Below are 19256 nucleotides of genomic sequence, written 5' to 3'. Positions count from 1 at the left end.
ATTTTATGTAATAAATAAATGTTATAAAATAAATAATATTATTTATTTCTCTTAAAATAACATTTTACAAAATCATTCGTATTTACAATAATATCTTACATAAATATGAGTTCATGAATTTGAACTTGTGTTGTTCAGTCGACCAGAGAGAATGACTCGAAACTTTTTAGCCACGGTTGTCTATGGAATGATGGTGGCATGTCTTCTGGTGATGACTGTAATGTCCCTGCAAGTTCCGTAAGCATATTTGCTGAAATAATAGAAATATAAATGAGAATCTTAGTAAAAGCGCTTAAATAACTAAATAAAGTTATATTGTTGGTAGTCGCAGGAGTCTTGTAATAATAACAACTTATCTATCAAATTATAAGTACAGTATCATAAACTGATATCACCAGCGGATTTAGGGTTTGAGGACACAAATAAATTGAAATTCAACCTTTTTGTAATATAATAATGTTCTTTAAACTTAAATGAGCTGAAGTATGTCTGCCTATGATTAAGTCTGCTTAAATGACTAGACCAATTTAGATGAAATTTTAAAATTATAGGCAAATAAACTTTTATAGAAAAATAGTTGGTTATAAATACGTTTATTTTATCAGCAAATACTCACAATAAGCTTCAGTATGTGTATAATTCTTCATAAGTTCACAGAACTGTATGAGATGTCCCTCATTGTGTGAGAGTTGTGAGCTCAGCTCCACGTCTCTGGCGGCACACTGACATAGTAACTGTATGCCGCATCTACATACTGACAGTAGATCACTGTGTTTTGAATGAGGTAGGTTGTCTGAAAGATAATGTGAGGTTAATATAGGTTTACTATTATTTGGAGCCTTCAAGAAACATATTACTATTATAACGGACATATCGTTAAAACGCATCGAGTGTTGTTACAAAACAAATTAATCGTTTAAAGTATAATAATGAATTAGTTTCTCATTAATTTAAAAACAGTACTATTAGGGAAAGTTCATATCTGATGAAACATATTTATTGGTCACGCAACGCCAGAACAGACAAACGTATAGAAAAACACTCGACCGTTGACACTCAACCGATGATGCGTCGGTGTGAAGCCCATACAAAATTAAGTTACGCCCGACGCATCTTCCGTCAGATATGAACGTTCCCTTATTGTCAGTCAACATGATTGAATTAGGTTTGACTGTTAAGCAATTTACGCATTAAGCAGTAGTAATTATAAATTGTGGCTTACCAATAGTGTTATTATTTAATCTATCTAACATAACAGCGCATATTCTTAAAGCATAAACTATCACTTGGACCAGCACTAGTTGACAATCACATCTGAAATAAAAACATTAATTAAATTTAATAAAACAGTAAATAGAGAGATAGGGGTTTGTTATTCGAAAATGAAAATAAGTAGTGGATGCGGAATTGCTGCTGTGTTAGACCATTATAAACTTGCATTTGTGTGTTGTATTGTGCACTAAAATAAATGCTTTTTCTTTCTTTCTTATTTCATTTAAGTTATATCTAGGTTTTTTATTCGAAATACAATAGACTCATTTAGTCTTAGCTAAAAAATAAGCCGCTGATAGCTAAAGTTGCTATAATAATGAGTCAGTTAGTGGTTTATTACCTTGAATTCTCTCTCACCAAGGCGCCATTGTCACCAACATTGTTGAACAAAATAATAAGATTCTGTGCAGTCTCTACAGCTTTGTCAACTAGTCTCTGTTTCTCTATACATTTGAGACATGCCTCTATTTGTTTTAAAAGCACTTGTATGTAACACGAATCTGAAAATATACAAGAGTAAAACGTCATGCTTGGTCAAGATATTATTATATAAACTGCTCATAACATAGAAACAGCTAAAAAGCTTATTAGCGAAATTACATGCATTTGGAAGTTTGGAGTCAACCTGCGCCGAAAGGTCAATCTGAGGAAAAAACTAATTTTCGTGACAATTCCCGTATTAAATATATCAGACAATGTACTAACTATACACGTAAGTTTTATTTTATACTAGCAACCTAATTAATTTTTATGCGTTTAACACCAAATGCGACCACCATTCAAACATCTATTTCCAATATCACGAAAGCAAAAAATAACAACAAGCACATACCTTTTTTATAAAGCAAAACACCTTGATCGTAATCAGTCTTCAAATTCCCCGCTCCATTCCCCGGACAGAAGACTTTCATAAACCCATCGTTTGCGGACACGTCCGTCACGATACCTAGTACATAGGTAACTACGAACGGCATCGGGCGTGACGCTAGTATCGCTTTGATGAGGGATAGGAGTTTGGACTGACTGGTTGAAGATTTGAGGGTTGATGTGACGGTAGATATGGATAGGAGCAGGCCGCTGTATAAAGTTGCGCATGACTGAAAAAAAAAAAATTCAATGTAAAATTGCGATTTCATTTGTATTAAATCCTACTTTAAATAAAAAAAATGTCATGCTAGTGCATGCTTGATGAAGAAAATATTACACTACATTTTATAAACGTGTATAACAACAGCGGCAAAGATAATTTTCATTACCCGTAAAAGGGGAATTGACCCGTCGGGTGCGTTCCCAAACATGACGCATACTAGAAAACACTGCTCACTAGCATGACCCGTATCTATTATCTTGTTCACTCGCAACATGAATAATACGACGAGCAACTAATAACAAATACGATAAGCGCACCATACACAGGGTTCACTAGCATGAACAACTCTCCGAACAATCCGTTCACAAGCATGACAATCATTATAAAAATGTAATAAAACTCACAGCCATATCAAGCAACACACATATCCTAGTAATAGTATCTATAAACTGTGTTGTACTGCTGCTGTCATGTTTGAGAAACCACTGCAATCCTCTAGAAGATTCCACTATGTATGATAGAGTTGCTATCATTCTTCTTGATACTATATCTTGCTCTTCTTTGTATAGAGCACTGAAAGAGAAGAGCAGTTTAGTGTGTTTATTGCAGAATAGTTTTTTAGGGTATAAAATTGCAAAAAGACAATTTTTTTATAATGTTGGTTGATGGTGGTTAGTGTAATGTGGGTGTTTTTCATTCACCTCTGCTTATAGCTGCAGCAGCTTTTATTTCAATATGTACTACTTTTCAATACATACCTTCCTTTAAGTAAGTCTTCTCTGCTAACTTGTAGATAAGTCGAAGTAACTTCAATATACTTCTCGTCCATTTCCTTCTGAAAGGACGTCGTCACTCGCTGGCATACTGTTTCTAACTTATTTTGAGTTTCTTGTAGAATAGACTTCATTGAATTGAATATCTGGAAAATTATGCAAATATTATTATTGTGAATCTCTATGCTTAAAACAGTTTTATCTAAAAGTGTTCTTGTCTGCTTGCTACCCGTAGTGCGATACCAGCGTTGACGCGCGTGTACGTCCATAGGTATACGTGCACACACTCAATGTTTATTTAATATTTTTTTAAAACTACACAATTGATGTTAAAGTCACAAAGGTTTTGATTTTTTAAGTTTTAGAACTAGGATTATAACATAAACAATTAATATCAAATGCGTAAGCAATAGATATTATGTTGAACTGATTCTAAATACATAAAACTCAATAAATTTTCATAAAATAATCACAAAATCATTAGATGAAAAGTAATCTTAACCACTATTAAAGCCTACTTAACCAAACTATACTTACATTAAAATACCTCTCCTCAGCTCTATCACAGTCCCCACTAGCCACAGCAGTAACATCTTCATACAATGCACTCATCATCACTCTACTCCGGATTTCTTTAGGCATTGGCGTTGAAGGCAATCTATGAAATGTGCTATATATCCTGCATTTATTCTGTGATAGATCTGTCGTCTTCTGAAGCTTCTCGTTGTAGTCTAGTATTGAATGGTGCTGGGTTATACATGGCTCTAGGATGAAGGGTAGTATTGTGGATAGGTTTGATGATTCTGTAATAGAAAACTTGTGTTAGTCATTGTAATGTAAATAAAGTTTAGCTGTTTTGATGTGTTGCTATATAGCACTACATAAGCAATGTTTTGATGAATTACTTGGCTAGCTTAGTAGACTGAGCACCTAAAACTATTGTGTGAGAGAGACAGGAGGTCACCTCCCTTAGCCTGATAGTAGGACAGAAACAATCTAAACAAAAACTAATTGATGTTATGAGTATGGAACTGCTATATCTAAGAAAAGCATGGACTGCAACAAACTTCATGTTGTTTTATAATAAGAATTGTATTGTCTAGAGCAGTGGTTCCCAACCAGTGGTCCGCGGACCAACAGCGGTCCATGTGAAAATATGGTTTAAAATTTCAGGATTATTATTACACTTTATTTTTAATATAATTACTTAGTGATCCCTGCTAACAAGAATAGTATAAAAGTGCTCCCAGACTAAGAAAAGGTTGAGAGCCCCTGGTCTAGAGTCTAGTAAATATCTTACCCAATTGGCATGTCTTGTATAGTTTGAGGAAATGTGCCTTGTCATCAGTTTGTACAGCATTGGAGGCAGTCTTCACTCTCTTACTCTGAGAGATGAGGGACTCACTCTGAATTGAATTGTTGTTGTATCTGTGACTGGAAATAAACAGTTTTATAATTAAAACTTACAACTTGATGACAGTGAGAATAGTTTTAAACATTAAATTATTACAAGACAATATGGGTACCGGAAAGTAGTCAATTGTTTTATGCTTAGATAGTTTAAGTATATTTCAACTTGCTGATGATATAGAATGTTCATAATATGCCAAAAACCCATAGATGATGATAGAAGTTAGATAGAAACTTAATCATAAGTGGATATTAATTTTTAACATACCTTTGTGAGATATCATTAGGACCCACAGTAACCTGTGTTAGCTTTACTTTTGTTGATTCAAGTTTCTTACATTTCTCTTTTATACTTATTATTTCTAAGTTCTGAAAAATTAAACACAGCTTTAGCATATTATAATACAGAAACATTATTAGGAAGAGGAAAAATCAGTTTTTCCTTTTGTATTTAAAGTTTACCAGTAAGATGAATAGATATACATACTGAAGATTGTAAATACTAACATAACTTTAAAGTAAGAATTTTAACATTTTAGTACCTTAAAGTCCAATTGTGTCCTCAAATCATGCATTTGATTGTTGGCAGCACTAAGTTTATCATTCCACTCCATCTGGACCTTCTCCTGAGCCTTAATCCTCTCCAACCTTGCATTATCAACAGCCGACTGACAAGATTTCAACTGGGTCCTTAATATAGACACCTCACCTTCCTTCGTCACACACTTTTCTAATAATTTGCCATTTTCTGACTTCAACTTGTTATTCTCCTCTTGTAATTGCAGCAGTTGCTTATAAATATAATCAGAATCTTGCCCTTTGAAAACTTTATCATTGAATATACCATCATAATCATTTGTTGAACTAACATGGCTATTTGTCTTAGAAATAACTTTGGAACTAATTCCTGGTAATGGTGAAGATATTCTATTACATTTTTCTTTTAAATGTGTTGATACAGCACTAGGTGGATTAAAAGACGGTTTTTTGAACGTAAATTCGGTTTTGGAAGTGCTTGGTTGTGGGTTTAACTGGGTGCTTGTTGATGGAGGCTGCATACATAAGCTGTAGTCTGGCAGTTGGCTGATGTCGTTGTTTGTGTACGCTTCTTCACAAGCCTGACTGGCCAGGAGCAGGATTTCGTCATCGTTGTCATCACCCCAGTTGTCATTATCCTTGGATTCTGTATTGTATCACAAGAACTTATTGTAATTAAGTAACATATTTTCGGAAAAAGTTTTGTTGAAGGATTTGTAGCGATTATACGAAGAAGTACGTGAAAACACGATAAAAGGCTTATTTATAGAAAAACCTATTCAAATGATGAGTGAATGTACAGTATACCTTTCTGAAACTCGTTAGTTTGACTCAACGGAAAGTTATGATCAGATATGCTTATATCAAGTTTGGCCTTCTTTCTTTCTCCCTGTTGTTGTGGATAGTAAAATCTTTTAGACATTGTTATCAGTCTAAATTCATTTCAAGTGGAAAATAAATAAAATGTTTTAATTTTGGCGGTACGTTCGTCGAGTACACGAAAGAAAACAACACGTGACACAGATTATAAATAAAAATTTAGATTTTGACAAGTAGTGATTGACCTTTATCAACAAGTTATTATTTCAAGTCGAGTGCCCACAATCCGCATTGATTTAATTTGACTTTATTTATTTTATTCGCTAGAATATATGGATTATATTTATCATCTATTAAAACATTTCATTACGATAATACAGACTAAGGCAATTCCATGATTTTTAGTCGATAATTATAGCTTTCGGTAGGTTCCGGTTTTTGCTGTGGCCATAGACAAACTGAGAGACGCGGAAAAGTTAAGCTGCTCTACAATAATTACACGTTCTCTTTGGTTAGTTCGTCGTGGAAATTCGTACGAAGTAGACGTGCATCATGTCTGAGAGTTTTAAACTTGGTGATCTAGTTTGGTATGTATTGAAAACTGAAGCTACAATAAGTTTATGGTGATGATAAATCGATTTCGGTGATAGTAATGTGCAATATGAATTTGTTTCAGGGCTAAAATGAAGGGTTTCAGCCCTTGGCCCGGCCGGGTAAGACGCTTCATTTTATTTTATTTGCTATTAAAAATAACAACATAGTCATTTTCTGACAATAAATAGCTTAAATGTTGATAGTAAACAACCTTTGATGTGATTGTTGATGTCATTGTCAGATAATATACACTCAATAATGGGCGGGAAAATTTCTTATAATTACGACTTTATGAGGTGATAATGTTGAGATGATGGCTTGCAACGCTTGCAAGACGCATGGTGAAGTCATAACGGGACTTTGGAGACCGCCTTGGAGAGTTAGACGTAAAGTCAAAGTGATAAACATGTCAATAAAATAATAACCCTAATGAGGTGTTGTGATGGTTTTCAGGTAGCTATTCCTACACCGGAACTGAAGCCCCCAAAGAAAGCAATGAACGTTCAATGCATTTACTTCTTCGGAACCAACAACTAGTAAGTACTGGATGATTTTTATTGACCAAAACAAACAAAATTTATGCTACTAAGTAACTAGTACTATAAGATTTTTTATTCCATTCATAGTGTTTAAAACAGGTTACATTACAGTTTTTTTACATAGGTGTACAAAAGTACAGTGTAAATGCTTCCTCACAAAAATCAATAATTGAAAAGTAATGCAAATAATGATGAGTGCAAAAATGCATGCTTGAATATGCTTATGTCTGCAGAGAACTGTTTCTGTGAAATGTGAATGACATGTTTGAAATTTAATATGGACCATTCCAAATTCACTTGAGATCTGTAAGTGAAGCAATGAGTTAAATAAAACAGGTGTATTTGAATTCATTAACACTTATATTAGGTGTTTATTGATACAAGAATTACATATAGAAAAGAAAAGTTAGTGAATTGTGTGTATACATACAAAGACTTAACCATTAAATGTATTTGGAAACCTGTGTGAACCTAGAGAAGACCACAACTGAAATTATATTTCCATTTATTGTATGGTTAGTGCTCAACCTAGTGTCAAAGTGGTTCAAGCATTGCTTAAATCTCATGATAGAGTTCCAGTTTCAATTGTGTATGGGTAACCATTGTCAATAAATAAGCACATTTCACTAACTTCTTCTTCTCAAAATATGTGTGTCCACTGCTGGATGTAAGCCTCTTGCATATCCTTCCAATGAGGTCCGTTTCCACTAACTTAAGAAGTCTGATTAGGAGTAGAAGAGAAATATCTTACCAAAAGGGTAATTGCCACACCAAGTGTTAAATAAAATAATATGAAACATTAGGCATTTACAATAACTACGTTTTATAAATCATATAAAATTAAGAATGGCATTTTAGTTTTCTCTGTTATAACTAATAAGTGGTAGCCACATATGAAAAATATAGTTTGAATTTAAACTATTTAGTGTACTTTTAACTGGTGGACCTTGATAACATCTTATAAAAATAATATCGTACTACTAATATCGTACCTTGATAATATCGTACAAAAACTTATGAAACCATCCCTTACGATCATCTCTGATAGTGATTGTAGATATTTTTAGAATGGGTGCTGTGGTTAGTGCTCTTTGCCTTCTTTCTTTTATCTTTCTATTCAGCCCGTTCTACCCTCTGTTTGAGTATAGGCCTGCTCCTCCATACACCATCTTTTTCTTTGTTATAGTCAACAAATATAGAAAAGTCTTAGAAAGATACCTCAATGTCTTCATAATGATGTTTGATATTGACACTTGACAAAAATTCTCATATTTTCATAGAATATATGTAATGTTTTTCGATAAATAAGTTGTATTATGAGATCAATAGCTAAGCAGTGACTATTATGAAGTTTTTCATGCAGAAGGTTCTTATTCAAAGCCAATACACAATGTCATCATACAACATTTAACCAGGAAGATAAAGACATCTATGCTTATGCTGCTGTAAAGAAACTAACACATTCTGAGTCTAAATACTGCCTGACCCATCTTATTGTAGTGGAGGCATGCTTAGCAAGGGGGATGGGTAATTGATAAAATGTTTGTAAGCTATGCGTTTTGAATCCTGGGGTTTGTTTATTTTAATTAAGTTTGTAGATGTGGAGACATGAACATTCTCAGTTTCTTTCTATTCAGTGCAGAGCTGAGTTTCTGCTTACCCTAGCCTATCTATCCTCTGTTCTTTGCAAAATCCAGGTCTCGGACTTATGAGAATCAAATAAGATTAAAAAGATGTTGTAAAGCTGCATTTTATTTTAACTATGTACTTGTTATGTGGGAGCAGTGCAGAGTAAATTCTTAATGGTTAATGATTTTTAAAACTATCTCACTGCTGGGCATAAGTTCATACAGCTTGAGACAGGGAACCCAAGAAAAGCGTGCTACCATGCTTATTTTCTAGCCAGAATGAAAATTAACAATTGTTTACGGTGGTTCAGTTTTGCGTATTATATATGGGTATGAAGGAAGCAAATACTTATACTGCTAATAAAAATGAGTGAGATAATTGACTAGCAAATCCTCTTTAATAAAAAGGGTCTCTATCAATTCGCAAGTTTTCATTACATAATGTGAATAGCAAAAAAATACAGTGGAACAGAGAACCTTCTGCTTTTGAAGTCGGTTATCAAACAAACTATCTACGTATCCTATACTGATTTCAACTTCGTACACCCAGTGATGTCTTCGTAAGATCGAGTGTGACGTTGTAGTAGCAGCAAGCGCATGCGACCACCTGTTAGGTGTTGTGCTGCACTTTGTTACAGGTGCCTAATTAATATGCGAAAGAAGTTTTGCGGCATCTGATTTTAGACGTTTGACTTGCGACTAAGCGTTTTTATTCAATATAAACTAACGAAATTATATTGTGTACTAGCTGACCCGCGCAACTTCGCTTGCGTCACCTAAGAGAATGGGTCAAAATTTTCCCCGTTTTTATAACATTTTTCGTTGCTACTCCGCTCCTAATGACCAAAGCGTGATGTTATATAGCCTATAGCCTTCCTCAAGAAATGGGCTATCTAACACTGAAATAATTTTCAAATCGGACCAGTAGTTCCTGAGATAAGCGCGTTCGAACAAACAAACAAACTCTTCAGCTTTATAATATTAGTATAGATATCATTAAAGGCGTAATTTTCAATAAATAAATACAGTAAAATCTTCATTTGATAATTTGATAAACTTTAATAAAAGTACATCACATCAAAGTACGTAACTAAAATTACCAACAGTTAGGGGAATCTAAACCACGAGAGAAAATTATTACCGCAGTTAAAAGTTCGCTTCACTATTAATCAAATAAAAATCAAACTTCAACTTTTCTAAATTAGACGACCTTCATGCCCTTGGCACCCCCTTCGTCTTCAGACGTTCGGAGCAAGTGCCCTTGATCCAACTCTAGTAGGTATCAGTTAAAAGTGCAAATGCACGTTTGCGTCCCCTCGATCCCGAGATAATTGGTGCCAATCTTATTTTGTAGCGCCTCAACCACTTACTGCAATATTGTTTGCTATTACTGACCATCTTATTGTAGTTATATAAAGGAACAGTTTTTCTTATAACGGTCTTTTATTCAATTGAATCAGCGTACCACTGCATAAATTGACGTCAAATTTCTTCGATTCTTGTGTGTAAGTTGATTTGAGCGCTCTATCTGCTGTACGTACTATACTTTATGTTGCTAAAGTTAGTTCTATTTGAAAACTCGTCATTAGTATGCCTAAAAAATATTTGAAAGGTTCATCACTATACACACAACATGAACTATGAAATTCAAGCGTGCGTGTCCTGCATTATTCAAGCCCTTTATTTTTTCTTCAATTTGGCTTGCATCATTATGCAAGCAAATTGCAAAAAAAAGCTATAGCATTCTATAGCTTTTTTTTCGGTATATTCCCAGTTGTCCCCTCTAACACTGTCCCAAAAGGAGGAAGAAAATTCCCAGTTGTCACCCCGGGGTGACAGCGTAGAGGAGACAGTTGGGAATATACCTTTATTTCTTTCTGACGAGAAGAAAGCACCAGAATCTCTACTGCAATGAAATATAATTGGACAAGTTTTATAGAAACATAAAACATTACCGTTTGCCTAGTATTTCCCTGAATCTGAATTCGGAGAATTTTCCACTTTGACCTACTAACCCGAACATGTACCGGAGTGAACCGACAGGAGATGACAGGCTCCGACGTGTATCTATGACGGCTTAACGAACTCAAATATAAAATATTTTGTACAAGGAAAAAAAAAATGAAAAGTTATAAAAAAATGGAAACTTACGAATGGACACTGCAGGGTGTCTACTACTTGTCGGCTTTGCTATCAACGATCGATGAAGATACGCATCTTTGAATAAATGTATTAAAGTGTACGTAATATAAATAGTGTTTGTTGTATAATAAGAATGATGACTGTCATTTTCAAAGATCGTCGTTAAACAGTAGTCAGAACCTTGAAAGTCTGACAATCAGCCTTAGGTTAGGTTAGGTTAGGTTTCCTGGGCTCCCCCTCGTGGGTCTGCACCTTGTCGTGGTGAGGGGGCTCAGTAGCATTAGCGAAGCCAAGACAGACCCGAAGGGACCGTTTCGTTCTGAGGCCTTCAGGCTCAGAACCAGGTCCCTTCACACCGTGTGGTGGTGCGCGAGCGCCACTGCGCGAGAGAGGAAGGAAAACCTCTATAAAAAACCATGGGGGGGCGGACTTTCATGTCCTGCCCGGGGTGGGGGTGTCCGTTGAGTACCGTTCTCGGCGGACCCAAACCGCAAGCCTGGCTCAACTTTTGGGTCAGGATCGGGGGTCGCTGTCGGAGGTCGGGGAGACAGCGGTCGCGAGGAAGAAAACCTCTATAAAAAATAACCCTAACCGTAAGGTTGCCCGTGCCGAGGCGGTGCGTGGCCGGCAGGGGTTCGGTCGCTAGCGGGTGTTAGGTTAAGTTTAGTTTTAAGGTTTTGTAGGGACCAACCCTAATTAAAAAAAAGGAAATATAATGGAGTTCGCATCTTGTCATATTGTAGTACCCCAGGTCGGTACCGGCAGCGCCGCTGCCGGAGAATCCGACCCCGCCGTTCCGGCGGGCAGAGCCCCCTCGTACTCTGGGGAGGGGCAACAAATGCGTTCCGACAGCCGGCTGGAAAGTTCGGTTGTCGATGGGCCGTCCTGCGCCTCGGGAGGTCCTGGGTGTGGAGAGGCAGAAGGAGAAGGTGACCTTTTTTCATCAGGTCCACCTGAAACGGGTGTCGGAGCCACTTCGGTGGCTCACAGTACTGTTAGCACCAGCAAACCAAGCAGGGAGTGCCTGCCGAATAGGGACGGTAAGGGAAGATTCCTTCCGTCCAAAAAGGTCGAGATTGGGGGCAAAGAGCCCGGCAGCTCAGACTGCGCAATGGAGGAGGGGCGGCGCACGCCCAGTTTTGTGCGCCCCTCGTCGGTGATCGGAGGAGGAGGGGGTTCTAGGCCCCTGTCCCCCATTGTAGTGCTGGAGCGGCTCCCCATTCATCTTGGGAGCCCCAGCGGCAGGACGAGGTCCCGCATTGCTCAGGAGTCCAGTGTCGACTCTGACACGGGCTCCGACATGAGCATCCTTTCGGATGCCAACCAACCGACGGAGATCGGTCGCCTCTGGCGCAAACGAAGACCGCGCCCTGAGTCCGAAGAGTCGGATGGGGCGCGGAAAAAGAAGAAGGCGCCCGCGAAAAAGGCGCCTGATTCCGATCCGGAGGAGAAGTCTGCCAAGCAATTGGCAGACAGTATCCAAGACAATTTGGAGGCAGTAGTCGCGGTCGCCGACAAGTCCGGGAACCTCAAAGGGACTTTCATCAAGTCCCTAAAGGACGCCGCCCGGAACATTAGGTTGGCGGTGTCCGAGTTAAGTCGGCGGTCCGCGACAAATGAAAACCTGGCGCTTCAGGCGCAAAACAGCCGGCTTAAGGCGGAGGTTGACCACCTTAACAAAGAGATGGCGGCGCTAAAATCCGTGGTGGAGAACATCAGCAACACCACCAACGGAGTCCAGCCAGTAACTATTGGGCAGGCGCCTCCTTCTGTTGAACGCGCCATCGCCGACCTCCGCCTCATGGTGGACGCCCGCTTTGGGGCCATAGAGGCCCGGCTGCCGCCGGAGCCCCGCATCCGTCCGCCCCTAGCGGCGGACAAGAAAGCGGCAGGGGCACCTCCTGTGCCCGCCGCCAGAGCGACGAAGACGGCGGCTCCAACTCCCGCCGCTAGGAAAGACAAGGCAGCAGAGCCACCATCAGCGCCGGCAACAAAACCCGCCACCGCGCCAAATCCACCGGCTCCATTGACAAAAGCAGGAAAGCGGGGCAAAAAGGCCAAGCCGTCATACAGCGCGGTGGCGGCCATGCCCGCTAAAGAGGCTCCCGCAATCCCGGCGACTGCCAACGAGTGGCAGCTCGTCGGGAAGAATGGAAAGGCGGCAAAGGCGCCCAAGGAAAAGGCGCCCAAGAACGCCAAGAAGAAGGCGTCCAAAAAGAAGGCGGCGAAGCTCCGGACTCCAAAATCGGCTGCAGTCGTCATAACACTGCAGCCGGAGGCAGCGAAGAACGGCGCGACGTACAAAGACGTCATTGGGGACGCAAAGTCCAAAATTAACCTGGCCGACCTAGGCATAGGCCCCAATGACGTCCGTTTTAAGGTCGCTGCCACGGGGGCTCGCATGTTTGAGCTCCCAGGAACGTCCGGAGCCGAGAAGGCGGACGCCTTCGCCCTAAAATTGCGCGAGGTCCTCGGGGAGGACATCGTCCGCGTGTCCAGGCCCACAAAATCCGCCGAGCTACGGATTATGGGCCTGGACGACTCTGCCTCTCCGGAGGAAGTAAGAGCCGCCCTCTCTAGGGCCGGCGAATGCCCAGCGGACTCCGTCCGGCTGGGTCAGATCCGCCTCGGCCCTCACGGCGGCGGATCTATTTGGGCCTGCTGCCCAGTCGCGGCGGCCAAGAAGATAGTAGATGGCCGCCGCCTATTGATCGGTTGGGTGTCGGCGCGGGTGGAGCTTCTCCCCCCACGCGAGCGTCGCTGCTACCGCTGCCTGGAAGGCGGCCATGTCTGTGCGCGGTGCACGTCCGAAGTAGATAGGAGCGGCACGTGCTTCCGGTGCGGCAAGCCGGGCCACATTGCCCGGTCGTGCTCGGAAGCACCGAACTGTGCCGTTTGCGCCGCGGCAGGCAAGCCGGCGGCGCACGTGGTGGGGAGCAAAGCCTGCGCCCCACCAAAGATTAAGAAGAAGCGTAATTTGGGGGAAAACTCAAAGAACCAAAATAAGAAGAAGAAGAAGAAGACTGCGAAGAAGGCCAAGGCCGCTTCGCAGTCAGCAGACCGGCCCGCGGCCTCCAACGCCGCCGAAGTGCCGGCAGACGTGGTGGAGATGGAGACACAACATTAATGGCTCTCCATCTCCTCCAAACGAACTTGAACCACTGTGCCAGAGCCCAGGACCTGCTCTCCCAAAGCCTGGCACAGTGGTCAATAAAGTTAGCAGTGGCGGCAGAGCCCTACTTTGTTCCGCCCAGGGATGACTGGGCGGGTGACTTGGATGGCTTAGTTGCCATAGTCTCCCCGGCCGCCGTCGGAGTTCCGCCCCTCGTACCCACAGCGAGGGGCCACGGTTATGTGGCGGTCACATGGGGAGACATAGTCGTCGTCGGCGTCTACTTCTCGCCAAACCGGAGCCTGGCCGAATTCGAGGCGTTTCTTGCGCGGATCGGCACCGTGGTCGGCCGTGATAGGTCTCGCCCCGCCTTGGTCCTGGGGGACTTCAATGCCAAATCCACGGCTTGGGGTTCCCCCTCTACGGACGCGCGGGGCGAGGAAGTCGAAGATTGGTTGGCGGCCACGGGCCTTGTTGTCTTGAACCGGGGTGCCGTGGACACGTGCGTGCGCCAGCGGGGTGGGTCCATAGTGGACCTTACTTTTGCCACCCCCGCACTTGCGCCCCGTGTCCAGTCCTGGAGAGTCCTCGAGGGGGTTGAGACCTTATCTGACCATCGCTACATTAGGTTCAGCATCTCCCCGGTTACCTCGAGGGCCTTGCCTAACCAGGATGCCCCGGTCGAAGTCGGACCGCGCTGGTCCCTGAAACGCCTCGACAAGGAGGCGCTCGTCGAAGCCTCCATCATCGACGCCTGGATATCACAGGCGTCAGAAGATCGGCCCGCCGACGTGGAGGCGGAAGCGGACAGGCTCCGGGCAGACATGACCCGCGTCTGCGATATTGCGATGCCCCGCGTCCGGTTCTGTCCCGGACGGCGGAGGGTATATTGGTGGTCGGCGGAAATCGCGCAGTTGCGCAACAATTGCACTGCGGCACGCCGCCGCTACCAGCGCCTCCGCAGGAGGCGTCGCCGACCCCCAGACGCGGAGTCACAAGAGGCGGAGCTGTACGAGGGGTACAGAGCGGCGAAGAAGGCCCTGTCCACAGAAATCTGCAGGGCCAAAACCGCCGCCTGGGGAACTCTTCTGGAGACACTGGATACGGATCCATGGGGGCGCCCGTATCGCTGGGTCAGGGGCAAACTTCGCCCCTGGGCCCCCCCACTTACGCAAAGTCTCCAGCCCCAGGTGGTCGAGAACGTGGTGTCCGCTCTGTTTCCTCTCAGGGCGGCACACATCCCGCCGCCCATGGCTCCGCCGGGCGAGACGCCGACGACGACGACGGAAGAGGAGGAGGAGGAAATTCCCCCGGTGACCCGGGTAGACCTGAGGGTGGCGGTGCAACGCCTCGCGGCAAAAAACACCGCCCCAGGGCCCGACGGCATTCCAGGCCGAGCGTGGGTCCTGGCTCGAGAGGCCCTCGAGCCCCGACTACTAGGGCTCTACAACGCGTGCATAGAGAGGGGCGAGTTCCCGGCACCGTGGAAGACCGGGAAGCTCGTCCTGCTGAAGAAGGAGGGGCGCCCCGCGGACTCGCCGTCCGCGTACCGGCCCATAGTGTTGCTAGACGAGGTGGGCAAGCTCTTCGAGCGCATCCTTGCAGACCGCCTCGTCGCACACCTAAGTTGTGTTGGGCCGGACCTAGCGGACCAACAATTTGGGTTCCGCAAAGGGCGCTCCACGATCGACGCAATTGCACGCGTCAGGGCCCTGGCGGAGGACGCAGTAGCCCAGGGAGAGGTCGTCTTGGCGGTGTCACTCGACATCGCCAACGCCTTCAACACCCTCCCCTGGAGCAGCATACGGGTGGCACTGGAATATCACAGAGTGCCACTCTACCTCCGCCGAATTGTCGGGGCTTATCTAGAAGGACGAACTATTGTCTACCCGGGTCAAAGTAGTTGGAACAGAAAGGTCGTTTCATGTGGGGTTCCGCAGGGGTCGGTTTTAGGCCCTCTCCTGTGGAACATAGGGTACAATTATGTACTACGCGGTGCGCTCCCGCCGGGCGTCGGCATATTCTGCTATGCCGACGACACGCTAGTTACAGCCCGGGGGAAGACGCACCGCGACGCGGAGGTGCTGGCCACAGCTGGGGTCGCACAAGTCGTCGCTCGCATCCGGCGGCTGGGTCTGGAGGTGGCACTTGAAAAGTCGGAGGCCCTCTTCTTCTATGGGCCCCGACGCCGCCCTCCACCCGGATCCAGCATTATAGTAGGCGGAGTCACCATCGGCATCGCACCGTCGATGAAGTATCTCGGACTGACTCTCGACGGCCGATGGGACTTCACAGCCCATTTCAGTCGGCTGGCCCCCAAACTCGTAGGTGCGGCGGGCGCACTATCTCGCCTGCTGCCAAACCTCGGGGGGCCAAACAACACCTGCCGACGGCTGTACGCCGGGATCGTGCGGTCAATGGCCCTATATGGCTCTCCCATCTGGGCCAATGCCCTGTCGGCCAAAAACATCGCCGCGCTGCGACGTCCGCAGCGCGTGATGGCCGTCAGGGCCGTGAGAGGCTACCGCACGATCTCCTTTGAAGCGGCGTGCCTACTGGCCGGAACGCCGCCGTGGGACTTGGACGCGGGGGCCCTCGCGTCACTCTATACATGGCGCGAGGAGGCCCGAGGCGGAGGCTCACTGCCAGCGCCTCAAGAAATCGAGGCGCGGAGAGCAGAGCTCCGCCAAGATGTCCTGGCGGCGTGGAAGCGACGATTGGAAGACCCCAGCGCCGGCCTCGTAACTATCGAGGCCGTGCGGCCGGCGGTCACGGAGTGGCTGGAGAGAGGGCACGGCGCGCTCACATATCGGCTGACACAGGTCTTGACCGGACACGGTTGTTTCGGCAAGTACCTGTGTCGCATAGGCCGCGAGCAGACGCCCAGGTGCCATCACTGTGGAGACTGCCCCGATACGGCGCTGCATACGCTGGCACACTGCCAGGCGTGGTCGTCGCAGCGCCGTCATCTGACCGGGGTGGTCGGGAGCGACCTCTCGCTCTCGGCTGTGGTTCTGTCCATGGTCGGGAGCGAGGCAGCGTGGTCGGCCGTCGCCTCATTCTGTGAAGAGGTCATTTCCCTCAAAGAGGCGGCGGAACGGGAGCGGGAAATCAACGCTCCCCTCCCTTCCCGCGCAAGACGCACTGGGCGTCGTAGGCGCCGGGATGATCTCCGGCCCCCGTGACGCGGACCTGTGGGCGGCGGAGGCGGAACGCTCCGTCGCCTGGACAGGGAACAGGTCCGAGAGGTGGGGAGTGCGCTGTGTGTTCCTGGCGCACCCCCGTGAAGTGGAGAGTTAGGGGGGGGCAACCATCATGCCCGCCCCCACTCGAAGTAGGGCCCGCATCCAAAGCGGGCCGTCACCGGCTGGGACGCGGAGTATCCGATTGGAGGTACCGCGTCCTGGCCACGTTATGGTGACCGTTGAAGGAACACCGTCAGGTTTTTAGTCGGTATGCCCAAGTTAGCCGGAACGCCTTGCCGGCAGGAGAGCCCGACAGACCCCCGCTTTCCTCCCTGGGGCGGGACATGCAGTAATGCATTTTCCTGACGCAAAAAAAAAAAAAAAAAAAAAAAAAAAAAAGGTTTCCTGGGCTTTTTCCGCACTTAGCCTCTTAAATGGGCCTTTGTGCGTGTATCTACCCTCATTGTTGCGTTGATTCGCCCTCACTCCAGCCATCCTAGTTCTTCCCAGAACTTCAGTAGCTTTTTCAAGTTGCTGCAGGCTTCCTGGAGTGTTGTTGTCAATATTTTTGTTCGCGCTCGTTGGTCCGCCACGCTGTTGCATTCCACTAGTACATGTTGTGGTGTTTCCTCTGCCTCCATGCATCCTCTGCACAGAGGGCTGTCCGTCACGCCTATTGTACATAGATGTTTGTTTAGGGGACAATGGCCGGTTAGGATTCCTATTACCTTGCGTATTTTGTCCCTTTTTAGATTGATAAGGTTGCGGGCAAGATTCTTAGGTGCCACCGGAACTGCAGCCTTAGTTTGCCTGCAACCTTTGCTGTTGTTCCGTTCTTTTAGGTGTTTCGCTTCGGTGTTTCTGTTCAGCCAAGATTTAATTTGTGCTTGGGGGATAGGCAGTAGTGGTTCCGGTCCAAGTACTGTTCCATTTGATCCCCTTTTAGCTAGTTCATCAGCTGCATCGTTTCCCATTGAATTGCTGTGCCCTTTGATCCATTGCAGGGTAACTGTGTTCGTACGTGCAATAGCCTGGAGCGCATTATGGCATTCCAGAACAAGGGCAGATGTTATAACGTTATTTTGTAAGGCTTGTAGCATGGATGCACTGTCCGAGACAATTTTTATTTTAAAGTCTCTGACATCTCTGGCTGCGACTGCTTGTGCTGCCTTAGTGATTCCTATACATTCTGCTTGGAAGATTGTATTTAGTTTGTCTAGGGTGGCTGATATTTTGATATTTAGATCGTTCGAGAAGACGCCGGCTCCTGTACCAAATGCGGTTTTGGATCCGTCAGTGTATATCCTAACTTCGTTGATGCCAGAGTCATCTTTAGATTCCTCTTTGAGTTGGATATTGTATCTTCTGTCAAAAACGTGGTGACATGGCGTTTTATCTGTAGGTGCATCGAGAAGTGGTATTTCCTTCAAGATACATTGCAGAATTTTGGTGTGTGTTGTTTCTGGGTTCTGCTGCCATAGCCCGTTTGCTTTTAGTCTTAAGGCAGCCGCTTGTGCCTCCTCCTGTATAACCAAATCTAAGGGTCTGAGGTTTAGGAGGTACTCAAGTGCATTTGATGGAGTGGTTTTCATGCATCCAGTGGTGGCTACACATGCTAGGCGTTGTGTGCTCTGGAGTTTTGTTTTTACCGTTGTCAGTTGTGTTCTGGGCCACCATACAACTGCTCCGTAGGTGATAGAAGGTCTGATAACTGATGTGTATAGCCAGAGTGTTATGTTTGGGTTGAGACCCCATTTGTTACCAACCATTCTTCTACACTGGCCGAACGCTATGCAGGCCTTCCTAGTTTTTGCTTCAATATGACTCGCCCAATTCAACTTGTTGTCAAGAACCATGCCCAGATATTTCACTTGAGTTGACAGGGTGAGTTTGGTGTTAAATAGTTTTGGTAGTTCGAGGTCCGGTAACTTCCTTTTGTTGGTGAAAAGGATAAGTTCTGTTTTTTTGGGGTTTACTGATAGTTGGTGTTCTTCACACCAGTTTTCTATAATCTGAAAAGCTGAGCGCATTATTTTGCATAGTACGTTTTCAGCTGTCCCATTTATCAGTATTGCTAGGTCATCTGCATATCCAATAGTGGTGTACCCTTTTTTGTTTAGACTTGTTAGGAGGCTATCAACTACTATGTTCCATA

The 19256-nt window shown here is 44.6% G+C and overlaps 2 protein-coding genes across 4 annotated transcripts in view; one reads left to right on the top strand and one right to left on the bottom strand.

Moving 5' to 3' along the window:
- Positions 1–109: 109 nt before the first annotated feature.
- Positions 110–6093, bottom strand: mus304 (mutagen-sensitive 304). Its single transcript, XM_076125954.1, has 12 exons — positions 5890–6093; positions 5088–5728; positions 4814–4914; positions 4436–4569; positions 3673–3938; positions 3121–3281; positions 2767–2935; positions 2105–2369; positions 1613–1772; positions 1223–1314; positions 617–793; positions 110–250 (listed from the first exon to the last, which is right to left on the bottom strand). Exons 1-12 carry the CDS (start codon positions 6002–6004, stop codon positions 135–137), a joined length of 2397 nt encoding a protein of 798 aa, XP_075982069.1. The 5' UTR covers positions 6005–6093; the 3' UTR covers positions 110–134.
- Positions 6094–6405: 312 nt separating this feature from the next.
- Ndf (Nucleosome-destabilizing factor) overlaps positions 6406–19256 on the top strand; it is a 75400-nt gene continuing 62549 nt past the window's right edge. For all 3 annotated transcript variants that reach the window (XM_076126315.1, XM_076126314.1, XM_076126313.1), the window contains exons 1-3: positions 6406–6488; positions 6578–6614; positions 6949–7031. In XM_076126315.1, the coding sequence (XP_075982430.1) occupies positions 6454–6488; positions 6578–6614; positions 6949–7031 (155 nt within the window). In that variant the 5' untranslated portion in view covers positions 6406–6453. The remainder of the gene's footprint in view (positions 6489–6577; positions 6615–6948; positions 7032–19256) is intronic.

This window comes from Anticarsia gemmatalis, chromosome 18 (assembly GCF_050436995.1).
Source record: "Anticarsia gemmatalis isolate Benzon Research Colony breed Stoneville strain chromosome 18, ilAntGemm2 primary, whole genome shotgun sequence".
NCBI lineage: Eukaryota > Metazoa > Arthropoda > Insecta > Lepidoptera > Erebidae > Anticarsia > Anticarsia gemmatalis.
This window is presented reverse-complemented; position numbering and strand designations above follow the sequence as displayed.